This window comes from Petaurus breviceps, unplaced genomic scaffold (assembly GCF_028583685.1).
Source record: "Petaurus breviceps papuanus isolate PSGF00001 unplaced genomic scaffold, PetGlider_PUasm1.0 189, whole genome shotgun sequence".
Taxonomy (NCBI): Eukaryota; Metazoa; Chordata; class Mammalia; order Diprotodontia; family Petauridae; genus Petaurus; species Petaurus breviceps.
Genome location: NW_027185809.1, coordinates 26167356 through 26184603, shown reverse-complemented (window position 1 = coordinate 26184603; position 17248 = coordinate 26167356). Strand labels below are relative to the sequence as shown.

At 43.4% G+C, this 17248-nt stretch overlaps 1 protein-coding gene across 1 annotated transcript in view; it reads left to right on the top strand.

Moving 5' to 3' along the window:
* Positions 1-15476, top strand: part of MAP3K9 (mitogen-activated protein kinase kinase kinase 9) — a 129118-nt gene extending 113642 nt beyond the window's left edge. Inside the window, exons 9-11 of the mRNA XM_069091738.1 lie at positions 225-337; positions 3775-4578; positions 5860-15476. Coding sequence (XP_068947839.1) covers positions 225-337; positions 3775-4578; positions 5860-6341 — 1399 coding nt within the window. The 3' untranslated portion in view covers positions 6342-15476. The remainder of the gene's footprint in view (positions 1-224; positions 338-3774; positions 4579-5859) is intronic.
* The last annotated feature ends 1772 nt before the right edge of the window (positions 15477-17248 follow it).

Here is a 17248-nt window from a genome sequence, read left to right as displayed (position 1 = left end):
ATGGCTCATGACTCTTTTACCTTTTATCATCTGATTCATTTCACTTTGACAAATAAACTGGTTCCTGTTGGCCTTTTGGCCCTGAACTTTAGGGCCCCCAGGAGTAGCAGAACTGAGTAGTCTGTGTGATCAGATTGAAGGCAGATGTATAGTCTGGGAGGAGTCAGGAGGAGGGAAGGAGTAATGTCTTGTTGTAATAGTTTTCCTTTGTTTCCTTTATGCAGCCTGAAATTCCTGGTGGATGGATACAAGCAGTGGTCAAACAGTGCTCCAAATTTGGGGAAAGGCCTGAGGACAAACCCTGCCCTTCCAGGGTTTACCAGCCTTGCTGAGATGGGTAAGGGCAGCATATAGGTCACACTTGAGAAACAATATGTCTAGCACAAGAATGCTGGAGATGGAGTCAGTGTTCCAATTATGGTTCAAACCATGACTAAGTCAATAACCCTGAGCAAATTACTTTATTTCTTGAAGACTCCGTTTCTTCATCTGTAAAATGGGGATAATGATGCTTGCAATTTCTTCCTCATGGGACTTTCAGGAGGAGAGAGCAAAAAAAAATCTTAAAGCATGACATTTTAAAGCATTATCTTCTACCCAGTTCCTCAGGAGGTCTCTGGTCCCTTTACTACCACAAGGCAAACATTGGAACATGGAAGCACTTCCCTAAATTGAAGCGTTTTCCATTCCTTATCAACCCTTTCCTTCCCTCTTTCCACGTTTTCTTTTTGTCTAATTCCCAAACCACAAGTTGTCTCTTCCCTAACTTACTTCATATTGTTACTATTACCTGCTCTGCCAAACTGAGACTTACTAGCTCTTCAGGACCTATTCAGTGCAATGGGGGGTAAAACTAACCATGTGACTGACAATGGGCAAATCCCTTCACTTCTCTGGGCCTCCGTTTCCTCATATATAAAATCAGGGAGTAATATTAAACAGTCTCTCAGGTTTTTTTTTTCAACTTTGTGATTTTTGTCAACAACCAATCAGCAAATATTTATGAAACGCCTACTCTGTGCTGGGTGCTAATGATTATAATAAGGTAATATAATAAATAGAATTAAAACAAATCAAATGATCCCTTCTCAAAAGGATCTTACTAATGAGAATTACAAGGAGGTATATAAGGATATATGGAATAGACATATAGAGAATCCATGCAAATAAATACAAAGTTGTTAAATGCAAGGACATTTTTGAGGGAGCCCACTTGCAGTTGGGGGGAGGGAATCCCCCAAAACTTTATGCAGAAAGTGGTGCTTAAGTGGGGTCCCGAAGGAAGAAATGTCCTGATGAGGAGGTATGTAGGGAGTATATTTGAGGAATACACACGTATACATATTTTAATTAACTTAGGACTATATAGTTTAATAGCACTTCGTTAGTCACTGACCACATAGGATCTCTGACTTCTTGGGGCCTATTTTGCTGTGTGAGGGAGGTTTCAAGAAATGAAAGAACCTTTTCAATTCTTCTATCAGCATAGAAAGCTGGATGATGCAGTGGACAGTGTTGGACATGGAGTCAGGAAGACCTGAGTTTGAATCCTACCTCAGACACCTGACCCTAGGCAAGTCACTTTAACCTCTGTCTCAGTTTCCTCGTTTGTCAAATGGGGATAGTAATAGCATCCATCTCCCAGGGTTGTGATGGGGAATCAGTGAGATAATATATAAAGTGCTTTGTAAGCTATAAATGCCAGTATATATAAAAGCACTATATAAATGCTAGTAATTATTATTATTGTTGTTATTTTGGAAATATCTTCAAACACTATATAAATGCTAGTAATTATTATTATTAGAAAATTCTGGAATTATCTTCAAACTAGTGGAATCCCAGTATATCAGTCACAGACTAGGGTATCTGCTTACTATCTAGAATGACCCTTGCCCTAGTCTCCTACAGGGAAAGGGTATTTCCAGGCTATCTGGATTGTTTTAGCTGGATCGTATCTGTTCTTAATCAGTGGGACTATTTGAAGACAATCACTTTGGATTAGTATTGTTTGTTGTTCATTCATTTCAGTCATATCCTACTCTTCATGACCCCATTTGGGGTTTTTAGAGATACTGGAGTGGTTAGTCATTTCCTTCTCCAGTTCATTTTACAGATGAGGAAACTGAGGCAAACCGGGTTAAGTGATTTGCCCAGGGTTATACAGCTAGTAAGTGTTTGAGGCTGGATTTGAATTCAGGTCTTCCTGACTCCCCCTTATCTACTGTGCTACCTAGCTGCTCCTTGGATTAGTATAACAGTATTAATAATGGTAGATGTTAGTCACAAGAATGAACCCCAGTATCTAAAACTGTTTTAGAAAGAAATTTATTTGGTCATTTGGTAGAGGAGAATGAGCCAAATAGGAGTTGTGACTGTTGTCCAGTCTCAGCACAGTTTACATTATCTAGGGTTCAGACAGATGTGCCAAAAGCCTGTTCTTAGGCATTCAAATTAAGGTAGAGATGTAAGCGTAAACATTCAGATTTAGAGGATCCAAAACACAAGCATTGAGTGGAGCTTAGATCTAACTGGTATCTAAGCATTCCCTGTAGACATCTAGCTTCCCTGGTGCATTCAGAGGTCAGGCTGACCATTATAATAGTAAGCTTTTGGGTTAAGCAATTTCTAGCCACATAAAGCTAGGTTCAAACAATAATAATAAAAGATAAACAATAAGTATTTTCCCCATATAAATCACACTTACATGCTGCTTTAAGGTAGGTAAATTGCTTTCCAAACATTATCTATTTGCACCTTCCAGCACCCCTGGGATGTAGGTTACTAGTATTATACCCATTTTTTCATGAAGAAATTGAGGCTCAGAGAGGGCAGATGGGTAGGCTCACATAGCTAGCAAGTATATGAGATGGAATTTGAACTTGGGTCTTCCTGGTTTTATCATTCTAGCCACTACCCAGATCCCAAGAGCATTTCCCTTCCATAGGAGGGTACCAGAGAGAGAAAAATTTCATTCACTTCAGTTCAATAAACCTGTATTAAGCCTATTATGTGCCAGGCACTGTGCTAACTGTTAGGAATACAATAAGAAAAAGAAAGATAGTGCCTGTCCTCAAGGCGCTTCTAATCTAATGGAAAGGGTAGAAAGTGCTGCTGGATGTCCTTTTCTCCCTTCCATGGGTTGCTTAAGACATTCCCTCAGGCATAATGTAGCCTCTTTGCTGGGCTCTTTGTAGGCCTGTGAATCTACATCCAGTCAGTCCTTGGCTTCTGATTCAGATGTTATTGACAGACATTGCTGATGGGCTGAGAAAGGATACTGTGATATTGATGGGAAACTCCCAAGGTCCTCCTCCCACCCAAGAGTATTGGGGGATGGGGTTTCTAATAGAGTTCAAAGCATATTTAGAGTTTTACCTTGGAAGGGTCAAATTAATCTGACATCAGGTGATTCCCCACCCCTGGCCTGCTGTGACCTGCTATTTTTTTTTTTCTAGCTCAAAAGTACCCAGGGAAGGAGGTAACAAATTGATTGATCTCCCTTTTAGGGGGATGGGAAAGATGATGTGCTGAGAGGAATAGTAATTTCCCCATGCCAGTCATTGGAAGAAATTGGGAGAAAGCTCTAGTGGTCCAATATGTATTTTCTTACGGCAGCCACCAGACTGTACTGGATTTTTCCCCCCTCATTTTTTTAAGTATCACTGACTGTTGTTACTCAGCTAGATAAAGAGAGAGGGAGGGAGTTAAGCTGCCAGCTCAATCAATTTGGTCTTGTTTTTTGCCTTTCATCCATCACTCCCCACCCCACAGAAGATGAAGAAATTGAAAGCCTGAAGAGTGGGGAGAGCCGAGCAATCCATTCCTCCAACCAGTCTTACCTCTGCATTCCATTCCTACGAAGTGAGGAGGTGGATGTCCCATCCATTGATGGAGCCCATGAGGAGCCCACCCCAGTTAACTCAGCTACCAGCACCCCACAGCTAACACCCACCAACAGCCTCAAGCGAGGAGGAACCCAGCATCGCCGCTGTGAGGTAGCTCTCTTGGGATGTGGGGCTGTTCTAGCTGCCACAGGCCTAGGGTTTGACCTGCTGGAGGCAGGAAAGTGCCAGCTGCTACCCCCGGAAGAACCTGAGATGCCACCCCGAGAAGAAAAGAAGAGGCGTGAGGGCCTTTTCCAGAGGGCCAGCCGCCCCCGCCGGAGTACCAGCCCCCCTTCCCGCAAGCTCTTCAAGAAGGAGGAACCAGTGCTGTTCCTGGGGGACCCCTCGGCTTCTCTGACACTACTTTCTTTGTCCTCCATCTCTGAGTGCAACTCTACTCGTTCCCTCCTTCGATCGGACAGCGATGAGATTGTGGTGTATGAGATGCCAGTCAGTCCAGTTGAGGCGGCTCCCTTGCCCCCTCGCACCAACAACCCACTGGTCAATGTCCAAGTTGAGCGTTTCAAGCGAAACCCCAACCAGTCCTTGACTCCCACCCATGTCACCCTATCTGTTCCCACACAACCTACTGGTCACAGAAGAACTCCTTCTGATGGAGCACTTAAGCCAGTGGCAGCCCTGACCAATGGCAGCCCATCTAGTAATGGGCTGAGTGCCACACCAGGTGCAGGTAAGCCTTACCCTCCCCCCCATTCCTTCTCTCCCTTTTTCCTCTTTCTTGTGGAATGCTCTGTGAATGAACAAAGTTTCTCTTCTTCTAATACAAGCTTCTCTTCAATTGTTTAAGAAGGGATGGAGCTGAGATCTTAGAGAAATTCAGTCAATTTTGCCCTTGTGTCCCAAGAGCATCTTCCAGTTTGGGTATTGGGTTGAAGTGAAATTTCCTGGGGCCTCAGAAGAATCAAATACAGGACCCATATGGAGATTTTAAGTCACTATAGCTTGTATAATGTATAGGGCAGAATGTATCCAAGTCTAGCTTCTGGCTCTTGCCAGAGTTTTAAGGAATTTGAGTTTAAAAACTCAAATACTTGAATTTTTTAGGAAACAAAATTTCCTGTGGTGACCAAGGGTTATTTCCTATCATGTGCTAGGTTTCTGCATCCCATTATGGTGTTAGCTCAGATGACCTTATAGTAGCTGGATCCACACAGTTCATATACACCCTCCCCCACATAACCCTAATTCCTTATTCACATCTGCTTAATCTGATATTGTGCTTGAACATATATAGGCGTATCTTCACATACATTTAAGTGACACTCTCCTTATATAATTATCCTTTCCACATTGGGACTTTCCCCATTGCAGGTTTTGATATATTATGGGTCGGCATGAGAAATTAAATGGGGAAAAAAGAAATAAAAAAAAATAAATGGGAATTTTGGGGGATTTTCAGAAGCCATAGACAATATGTGAAGGCCAGTAGTGACACAGAAAAAGTTTATAAACTCAGAAATGCATAAAATATATGTATAGTTTTGTATAATATCAACATATTTTATCTTTTAATACCACAAATATACCCCAATTTTACAATAAGGTACTGTAAACACCCCATAAAAGAAAAAGAAAAAAATTCAGACTTCTTCTCTGATATGAAGGGAAGGTCAAAAAATTTTATGTGAATCTTCAGATCACAGGGGTATCATGTCCTTACCCCCTGTGATGTGGAAGGGACAACTATATATCATCTTTCTGCTTTTCCTTCCAATCTCCTGGTAAGCACTCTAGTTAGAGAGTGAGTAGGCAGAAGGGCTGAGACTCATGCCCTTGACTGTAATTACTTTTGGGTCACTTTTCAGCTCTTTTCTAGTTGACACTCTCCACTCCCAAGACTTGTTATATTCTTTCTTATGCACTCCTTCACTGTGACTGTTGACTCTCAATGCTTGGTACCTTTGCCCCATGCCCTTCAATTAGTCAGGGTGTTTTTCTTCTCTTTGTCTAGGGATGCTGAAAACTCCGAGCCCCAGCCGAGATCCTGGTGAGGTGCCTCGCTTGCCAGACCCCAACCTGGTCTTTCCTCCGACCCCAAGACGGTGGAACACCCATCAGGACTCCGCACTGGAAAGACCTAAGACTCTGGAGTTTCTTCCCCGGCCCCGCCCTTCTGCCAACAGGCAGCGGCTAGACCCCTGGTGGTTCGTGTCCCCCAGCCATGCCTGCAGCGCCTCCCCCGCCAATAGCTCAAGCACAGAGACACCCAGCAACCTAGACTCCTGCTTTGCAAGCAGCAGTAGCACTGTGGAGGAGCGACCAGGGCTTCCTGCCTTGCTCCCACTTCAGGCAGGGCACCCTCCTGCTGAACAGGCCCTTTTGGATCTGGATGCAGAGGGACAGAGCCAGGACAGCACTGTTCCACTGTGTAGATCTGAACTAAACACACACAGATCCACTACCTATGAGGTTCAGCAAGAGTTTTGGTCTTAGCATGAGAGGAATCTGGGGTGAAGGTAGAGGCCTGGGCAAAAGGGAAGAGAGGACCTGGGTGTACTTGGCCAGGGCATGTCTCCCACCATGTGGCACCCCAAGATCCAGTCCTGCTCTTGCACTGATAATGCACTTTGAAGACAGGAGAGGTGGGGAGGGCAGCTGCTCCAAAGGCCCCAGCCAACAGTGAGCTCTCCTTTTTAGAACCACCACCACTGATGTAGCCTGTTAGCTCTGAGTGTATGTGTGTGGGAGGGGGAAGGGGGAAGTGGATGAATGACCTTCCAGCTCTGCAGTATACCTCAGCGGGCCATGGCATGGCAGCTCAGATGCAGCCAAACCTGCCCGCTGTCCCCGAGCACCGTTGAGTAGGGAAGGCCCAGGGTCTGTCCCAGAGTCTCTTGGTCATTCCAGAGTTCTGTGGTTACAAACACCAGTCTTGGATATTCTTCTGCCACTCTCTACCCCCACCCTTGTCCTTTAATCTAGTTCAAGGTCATTATGAGACCTAAGGCTGACTGTGTCTCATGCTGTCAGGAATGCTTGGGGGCAGGTAGTTTGATAAAGGCATATGACTTGATGGACCTACCATCCCCCCCAGCCACCATTTTACTTTCCTGATCTATTTATCTGATCCACCTCCATGGGACTTGGGGGTGGGAAGGGGGGAGGGTTGGGGAAATATAGTTGAGTTGTAGTGAAGAGTCAATGTTCGGGCTTCTTTTAGCAAGACTCAGAGAAGGGTGGAGATTATCGCATCGTAAAGGCACTGACCTCCCTATGGTTGGTGTGGGGCCAAATCATGTTTGTAGAAAAACTCTTACCAAACTTGTGGGTTGGGTTCTTGGGAGAATCCTTCATTGGTGCCACTTAAGGTGCTGGAGACAGAGTCTTGTGTCTGTCCCTTTTCTTGTGTGATATGACCTTCTCATGGAGCATATGCAGATCTGTACTAATTGCTTTTGGCCAACCTCATTGACAGACTTGGATGCTTTGGGGATGCCAAAGCCCCTTGCTATTTCTGGCCGTTTGTATGTGACTCAGTGCTTAAGGACCTGGTGAAAGCAGGTGGGCAGCTCTGTATTCTCTGTGGGATGGCCCTATTATACTCCTTTGGTTTTTCTGTTATGCCCTTTCTTCTTGTTCTTCACCCTCACTTCTCCAGGGACCAGTAACTGAAAGCCTTCATGTATGGTTTGTAAAAATATCTCAAACTTTAGGAGGTTTTCTCATAAATTTTAGCAGAATTGGCATCCAGTGGTAAAACCTAGGGAATGGGAATAGAGATCCTGAAGTTACTCTCAGTTCAAGCAACAACCCTTATCAACTTCAGAAGGTCACTTCAGTCCAGTTGTTCGTGTCTGTAAAATGAGGTTGTGAAACACCTCCCTAAATAGGACATCGTAGCTCAGTGACAAGATTTATAAAGGCATAGGATGTCCCCAACATACATAGCATCAAAATTGGCCAGAGTTTTCTGTGCCTTCTCTCCTCCATATACTGTGACTTCTTGACACACTGGGCTTTGGACCATGGGGGAGCAGCAAGGCTCTTTCTAGCACTGCCCAATCTTCCTGACATGAAAAAAGAAGAAAAAAAAACCTGATAGCAGCTCTGACATTTATGAAATTTATTTATTTACTTGAATAATGAACTTCACTTAAGGTCTCTTCCATCTGTTTCTTCAACCTCGCGCTTCCCCTCTCCCACTCTGTTTCTCCATCATGTTATGAACTGAGTGAAATCCATCTGTAACTTTTAACAGTACACTGGGCCTCTGCTGAGACATTCCTGAGCCTGGAGGTAGGTTGATATTCGCATAAAGTTTCTTCCTTTCTGTAAGGAAGAATAAGACCTCTTACAAGGGAAGAACAGAGAGGGAAGCTTCTTGGTCAGGTACAGAGAGTGCTGCTTTAGTCCCATAAAGATAGTGAATTTTCACAATGACATTTTACCTCCAGCCCAAGGAATCCAGCTCCCTGCTTCTCTTCTGTACCAGGGGCAGGTGACCTCTGCCCTACCTCATTGTCTTCCCATCATGCCAGCCCACGGCAATGAAGTGGAAGGAGTCATTGTTATCCTCCTCCCAGGACTGGGGAGTCGGTACAACTTCTGCTGCGGACATCGGGTCAGAAGCCAACTGGGAATGACCTTTTTGTTGATATTACCCATTTAGCTTCGCGCTCTCTGTGGTTCTGAGCAGGAGCTGACCTCAAAGCTGTGGGTCAAACTACTTTCATTGAGAGTAGTTGACCTTCCCTAGTGCTACCTAGGGACCCTAGTCCTTAACACTATGCAATGTGTTAAACCACATGGAATGTGGTGTCAGAAAAATTTTTATTTCCTAAAGTTCCTGCTCACTTCACTGACTCAGATACAGTTCTCATCCACTTCCTTGAGAGGCTAGCCAGCTGCTGGGCATCTGAGTTGCCTTTCATACTACCTTGTAATTCTACTCAAATAGCTTTGAAGGATACCTTTTTTTTAATTGTAGGCATTTTTTCACCCCCAGCACCCTCTCTCAACTCCCTCTTTTATGTGAGATTCAATTGCAGTCCCTGAGGTATCTGACAAGAAACAGCTCGGATTTTTTAAAAGTTTTTTCAGTTTCCTTGAAAGTGGGATTTGTTTGCTGGTGGAAAGGGAGAGGTATTCACATCTGAGTATTCAAGCAAAGAAGAAATTGTAAAAGGCATCTGTCATCTAGAGCCTAGACCCTCAGAGAGATAGGAGGAGATAATGTTCCAGGCTCTTCTTCCTTCTTTTGATGCTTACTTACCTTGTGACCTTGGCTGAATCACTTAGCCCCTTTTGAAAAGACATCACCAGCCTTCCTCCCAAAGCATAGGGTGTGAGTGCTCACAAGGCAATATTGATCAAGCACTTTGGGCTCCTTGGCAGGAAGAGATTAATTTTCAGCCGAGAAATGATGCCAGTTCTTGAAAGAAGCTTTCTTTATTACCAGCTGAGTTGTGGAGGGGAGAGGAAGTTTGAACAATGTGTCTTTCATCCCCTTTGGCTCTGAGTTGATTTGTATCTTACTCCTTTTGGAGATAGTTTAGAAGAAAACTGATGAGAAGGGGCTCCTGACATAGCCAGTGGGAATCATTGCTAGGCATGAGCTCTTCTTAGGCATTTGAATATTTTCAGAGTGCTTATCCACTTAAAAAAATTATCCTTTACTCATCCCAACCAGTAATCAGTGAGGTAGGTAGTCATCCTGATCTTTGTCTTTCAGAGAAGGAAATGGAGACAGAGATGCGGTTGTTAGCAATGCAAGAAATAAAAGGTGTCACTTTTGAGGTGCCTTTTGACTCTGGAAGCCTGATTTTCCCCCCTAGTTTGAATTCCATCCATATTTGGCATAAGAAGTCTGGGTAGAGTGGATCTTGTAGCATTTCCCAGATGTACTAAAGAAATCAGTCATTTAACCCAGTTCCCTTATTTTACAGATAAGGAAACTGAGGTTTAGATGTACTACAAGGTCATGTAAGTAGTAAGTGGCAGAGGCAGGATTTGAACCCAGGTCCTCTGATGCTGAATATAGTACTCCTCACTCAAAGCACCACCTACCTCCTTCATTCACATCCTAGCTTGGATTAGACCTTATACCATTCTTATCAGGAAAAACTTCCTAACAATTAGAACTATCCCAAAGAGACTGCTAGGTGGGGCAACAGAGGCAGGAATACCTGAGTTCAAATCTGGCCTGACACTAGCTGTGTGATTCTAGGCAAGTCACTTCACCTGGTTTGTCTCAGTTTCCTCATCTGTAAAATGAGCTGGAAGAGGAAATGGAAAACCACTCCAGTATCTTTGCCAGGAAAACCCCAACTGGGTTCACAAAGAGTCAGACATAACTGAAATGGCTGAACGATCACCAAAGCGGAATGAACTGCCTATTCAGGGAGAGTCTATATGATTGCTTCTGGAGTATGCTGTAGTAGGGATTCTTTTTCATAAATGGATTGGACTAGATGACCAGCTGAAGTCCTTACAACTCTAGAAAATTCTGTGATTTATCACAAAGTCCTTTTTTCTTTAACCTTCCATGTCTTAGGGACACAGCTTAATGTTCAAAAGGAAGGACTAAATCACCTTTGTTGAATTTGTTTTACCTCCAAGTTTTAAGCCCAGATCTCTCCTATTAGTGGAGAGAGAAGAGATGACCAATAACAGCTGTTCTTTCACTGGGCAACCCCACACGCCGACCTCCCCCAGTCCCCATCCATAAAGTCCACTGTTGCTCTTATCACAGAGAAGAGACACTGGGGACAGGATTAAAGGTCTATTGATTTCGAGATCTGATGTCTTCCTAGCTTGCATATGTGAGCATGTCCCATTAAGTATCACAAAGTGAGGTTGGGTGCTGTCTGAGAATCTTAATCCAGAAAGCCCCTCAAGAGTTCTCTCCTTATAGTGCCTTCCTTTGAAAGAATTTGGATGGAAGGAAAATAGATGTTATTCTTTCACATTGTGCCAGATCCTCTGGGCAAGGCAGCTTTGGACTTGTAGGCTGCTGCCTAAGGGATGCTTACAAATATTAAAGTGGGAACAGCCTTATGAAACTCCCTGTAATCTAAAGGCAAGGCAAGTCAACAAGCATTTATTAAGCATCTACTAAGCCAGACACTGTGGTAAGTGCTCTGGATATAAAGAAAGTCAGAATGCTCTCAGGGAGCTTAGAGTCTTAGGGGGAGACAACATGCAAACAACTATGTACAAACGAGATGTCTCAGAGGGAGGGTATTGAGATTAAGGAGGACGGGGAAAGGCTTCTTGTAGAAGGTGGGACATCAACTGAGACTGGAAGGAATGCAGGGAGGCCAGGAGGCAGAGATGAGGCAGAAGGGACCTCCAGGTTCATGGCACTTCTAGACAGGAGGAATCTTTGTACCAGATTTGGGAAGTCATAGTGCTGGTGTGATCTGTCCTGTTCAAGCCCCATTGGGAAAACTGTGGTCAGTTCTGGGCACTACATTTTAGGAAGCACATTAAAAAAGCTGGTGAGCATCTGGGGGTGGGACACTAGGATGGCAGAGAGACCCTGCCATAGGAGGATTGGGAGACTTTAGGGATGTTTATTCTGGAGAAGACTTTGGGAGTGAGAGGAGGTGAGGGGAAGGATATGACAGCTGACTTAAATATGTGAAGAGCTGTCACCTGAAAGAGTGATTAGGTTCGACCAGTTTGGGCCTTGAGGGCAGAACTGGAGGGCAAGAGGTGGAAGTTGTAGAGAGGCACATTGAGGTTTAATGTAAGAAAAAAACCTTCCTAACAATTAGAGCTATATCAAAGTCAATAGGTTGCCATGGACTCCCCCCCCAACTTAGAACAAAAGCTAGATGATTTGTTAAGTAGGGATTCTTACATGGTTAGGACTAAGTGGCCTCTGAGGTCCCTTCCAAGTCAAGATTCATAGGATCATAAAATTAGAACTGCAAGGTACCTTAAAGGTCATTAAGTCCACCCTCTAATTTTACAAATGAACTAAAGCCAAGAGAGGTTAAATGACCTCTAGGATCATACTACTAGCAAGTGTCTGAGGCAGAATTTGAAACCAGATCTTTCCAAGAATGAATCCAGTCTACTGCACCAAGCTGCCCCTCAGTTTTCTGCTATCTTGGTATGGTAGAAAGATCACTGTCCTTGGAAGGAGGATACCTTAGATTCGAGTCCCCTGCCCCTCACTAGCTGTATGACCTTGGGTAAATCATTTAATCCTAATGATCCTCAGTTGTCTTATCTATAAAATGGGAATAAAAATACCTCTTTGAAGTCCCTTCCAGATTGAAGTTCTATCATCTCATGGAATCCCAAATCTAGCACCAGTAATCTCCCAAATTGCTTAATTCAAGAAACATGTTTTGCATTCTTTTGAGAAAGGACTATGGCACATTATATGCTACCCCTTTTCTAACCCTTCAAGACCCAGAAACTGCTCTGGGTAGCCAGCCTCCTTCTAGGGAAATATGGTACATCAGGAACCACCACTCCTAAATACTTATCATTTGTTTTAAGCAAGTCACTATTTGCCTGAGTTGGAAAAATAAAGAAGTGTGTGTGTGTGTGTGTGTGTGCGCGTGTGCGTGCGTGCACGTGTGAACATGTATGGGTAGGTGTTTATCTGTATCTGTATCTCTTGATATACTTCAGGGTGGTGAGGACACTTTAATCTTTTCAGTGTATGGAGTTCACCATTCTCTATTCTTGTGTGGCCTTTGAAGGAGGATGAAAATCAGGGATTGGAATGCTACCTAAGGTTAATGAGTGGTTAATAAGGTTAATGAGAACCATTACCTGACAAAGCATGGACAATTGTTCCTATGATTACTGTGCTCTCAATGTATGAAAGCAAGTGAGAATTAGAGGGAACCTTAGAGTATATAATCCAACTCCTTCATTTTACATATGAGGAAAAGGAGATTTAGGGAGGCAAAATGCCAAAGGTCACATAGCTAATTAATGACAAAGTTGATCTAGAACTCAGGTCTTCTAACTCTAGGTCCAGATGTTACTCTCCTAATCCCTTCCTACATTGAGTTGAGAGCTCTGCATTTATAGCCCATATTTCTCCATTCTTAAGTATATGTGTTTTAAGTCTATGTGATTTTCTGTATTCTCTACATAGTTAATGTTGGTTTAGATATTAAGTTTGGGTGGGCAGCTATCAGGAAAAGGGAATTAGTTGACTGGGCCTGACTGCAAAAGGAGGGAACTTGTTCACTTTTGCTAGAGCTTTGCTTTATTTATCCTTTCTGTATCCCTGTAAATAGTCTTCCCTTTCTGCTTCTGTACTCCTGAGTTTTCCTATGGCCGATAGGTAAGTTGGGACAGTCAGTCTGCCAGAGCTTCCTGTCACAGGGAATTGGAAAACATTTTTCAGGATACTATGGACAAAACTTTTCCCCCAGTAAATAACCTTCTCCAGATGAGGGGTGGGCACTTCTGGGGCCTGCCTAGAGGGGAAGTGAATCCTGGGTTTCTGAATCGGAAATATGGATGGTATGTGGAGTCAGTCATTTCTCTTGCCACTCCCCTTTCCTCATACCCCTTGAGAACTTGGTCTTCCTGGTGAGAAGGATCCTAGAAAGATCTGTTACTTGCCTTAGTTTACTTGAAACTTTTATATCTGAAATGATAGATTTCCTGTCTTCCTGGAAATAATTATTTCACCTCCCAGCCCCAGCTCTGGGCAGCTAGGCGGTATGGTGGATAGAGCACTGGGCTTGGAATCAGGAAGATGAAGCTTCCTGAGTTCAAATCCAGCCTCAGACCTTTACTAGCTCCGTAACCCTGGGCAAGTTACTTCACCCTGTTTGCCTCAGTTTCCTCATCTGTAAAATGAGCTGGAGAAGGAAATGGCAAACCACTCCAGTATCTTTGTCAAAAAGGACTCCAAATGAAGAGTCAGATATGAGTAAAATGACTCAACAACAGCCCCAGCTCTGCTAGAATCTGGATCTAAATAAGGGCTGTGGAGTGAAGCAGGTCTTTTGAGGTCTCCTTAACTCCGTTTGCTTCTCTCTTCATTATGGGCCCAATTCCTATAGGTATAATCTTCCCACGTTCTCCAACTTCCTTTCCCCCTCCAGATGTTAGCTGATAAATGTGTTATTCCTTGGAAAGGTATTTGCATTTCAAACCATGATGATAACATTTCAGGCCTTAGCACAGACAGGTAGAAGGGACACTAATGTACTTGCCAAGACCTCAAATCACAGGCTACCCTTATTTGGACATCAGGTTTAGGATGATTAGTTTGGGGAAAATGGGGTACTAACGTTCCCCAATATTTTCCAGTGGTCTGCCAGGTATTACTACGGTATCAGTTAGCATTTATTAAGCACATGCTATGTGCCAAAGTACTAGAGATTTAAAAACAAATGAAATTGTTCTTGCCCTCAAGGAGCTTACATTTTATCAGAAAGACTAAGAGAGAGAAAACTTGGATAATGTATGTAGGATGAAGATACAGTATATAGGAAACTTCAAGTTCTGTATTTGAAATGTGTGTTCTAAGAAAGTGAGGACTTAAATCAGCTGCCAAAAGATGGCGGGTGTGTAACCTTTAGCTTCTCCACTACCTTCTACATGAAGCATGGCTTTTCTCTTCCGTGCTGTGGGAGTGGAGTCTTGAGAATGCTCTGGGGAGGGTGGTGGTGGTATGGGGCCACCTTGGAATGTCTATAAGCCTCATTAAGGCAGAAGTTCCTAGAGTCTGGTTCTCCTTTGATGTATAGGCCCAGTGGGTCATGGGAATTGTGATCCTCCCCCAACTGTTGACTGAATTTATCCTTGTGTCATTTATTTCTTCCCACTCCAATGTTAAAGGTTCTTTTCTTTGACCACATCTACAAGCTTCTTGTCCCATCTGTGTACCACAGCTTTATGTCCTTCTTCCTTAAGATTTCTTCCAGATCCTAAATTGGGAGCCCTTAGTGTGGCAAATCTCCCCACCCTCTCCATTTCAATTCCCTCCCCCTCCCCCCTCCCCCCACTCCTGTCTTGCATTCCCAAAGCAAATTTGGGGAAATTGAAATTAGGTTTTGTCTTGGTGTTGTCTTGGATCCAGACATCCTTGGGACATCCAGAAACTGTTATGATTAAGACAATCATTAACAGTCCTTCTGCAGCGGTTGGATACAGTTACTCTAGGGGCTCAGAATTAGTGAACTTTTCCAGAAGACTAAGGAAAGAAACTGAAGATGGAATTTAACTTATTTTAATTTCCAGAGAGGCTTTCTTTAGGACATCCCCTTTATGCCTGGATGGAGTAGCTATCTCTTTCATTTTGCTGAAACTAACGATGAGGAAATTGACCAACAGGTCTCTGTCTCCTTGACTGGGTCCATCTGTCCTGTCTTTTTCCCTCCCATTCTTTCTTCACTTTTGCATACAAGTTATTTCATCTCCCTAATAATGTTTAAATACAGAAGAGTGGTGATTAAAATTGGTCAGGTTTTTTTCTGTTTGTTTTTTTTTTTTGGATGTACTGTAAATTATTAACCAAGGGTGCCAAGCAGGCTTGGTTCAATGCCTAAAATTCTTATTGTATTACAGTGTAATGCTGATCTCAGCCTTGTCTCAACACCAGAGCACACACAGACTTGAATAAAACTGTTATCACAGTGACCTCTGGCTTGCCGCAGTTGTTTGTAAGCTAGCTCACTTCTTCTTTTTTTCTTAATTAAACTAGGGTTTTCCAAAGTAAGAGTTTCAGATAATCCCAGGTTATACTTAGGATACATATTTCCTAAGTATATCTTAATTATGGACAGAGGTACTTCTATAGATCTGTAATTTCATCAGCTGAGTCTTCCCTACACCAAGGCAGATCATAGCCTGTCTATTGTACACTAGGCAGTTTCATGTGTCACTATAGGGGCAGCTAGGTGGTACAGTGGACAGAGTGCTGGGTTTGGAATCAGGAAGACCAAAGTTCAAATCTGGCCTCAGACACTTACTAGCCGTGTGACCCTGGGCAAGTCACTTAACCTCTTAGTTTCCTCATCTGTAAAATGGGGATAATAATAGTACCTACTTGTTTTGCAGATCAAGTTAAGTGATAAAATGCTTAGCACAGTGTCTGGCACAAAGGAGGTACTATATTAATGTTAGTTATTATTAAAGCCCTCTCATCCCCCCCAGAAAAATCCACCTTCTAGGCCTTTCTGCCCGTAGGCTGAGCCCAGCTGAGACAGTATTATCTCAGGGTCTATATTCAAAGCTTTTACATCTTAGTAAGGCCTGCTAGAACTTACCTGCGATGATGCAATGGCTGAAATGTTGGGTTGGGAGTCAGGAAGACCTCAGATCTTGCCTCAGATACTAGCTATGTGATCTCGAGCAAGTCACTTAACCTCTCTGTGTGCCTCAGTTTCCTTATCTGTAAAATAGAGGAAATGATAGCACCTGCTTCACAAGATGATTGTGAGGATCAGAGGAGATAACAAAGCACTTTGCAGACCATAAAGCATTGTATAAAGGCTAGTAATTACTATTATATTCTGCTTAGCCTTTGAGAACATAAGATCATCACATTGAGTCATTGTTGCAGGACTTTCACAGAGAAAAAAAATAATTAATTGGGGTCCAGAATGTGAATCAGATATTAAGAACACATGGATGAGCCACTTGTGCTAGAATTCAATTCCTATAATAAACATGCTTGCTGACCCGCAGTGCTGAGATCTCTCTGCTTTCTCTCCCTAATGTTGATTTCCCAGATCTACCACCTGCAACTCAAGTGTTAACTGCCTCTTCATTTCCCACTCCCCACACGCATCACCTCCATTCTTGGTGGCACTGCTCACCAAAGGCAGCATTGGGGATTTTGAACATGACTGCAGATACCAAATTCATAAGAATGATCGTGATATTAGTAAGAAAGACTGATTTCCCAGGGGTAGAGATGGCCTTCCAGATGAGGATCAGATAGAGAGAAAAGGAAACCATTCACTTACCTTGGACTCTAGGCAAGATATTCCTTGTGACTTCATAAATAAACCACCACTTGGTGCTCAGGCAAGTCACAGCCCCTCTGGGTCTCCAGGACAGAATCCTCAGCCATGGAGTTGGAAGGAGCCTTTAAGTCTAGCCTCCTCGTTTTAAGAATGAAGAAACACAGGACCAGAAGAGTGTCTCGCCCAAGGGTACACAAGTAGGCTAAATAGTTTTCTCATCTGTAAAAGAAGAGGTTGGCTTATCAGAGGTGAGAAACCTGTGACCTCAAGGCCACATGTCCTCTAGGTCCTCAAATGCTACCCTTTGACCGAATCTAAATTTCACGGAACAAAAGTTTGGCTACAATCAAAGGGCTACACTTAAGGACCTAGAGGTCCACATATGACCTCGAGGCTGCAGGTTCCCCACTCCTGGCTTAAATGGTTTCTAAGATTCTTCTA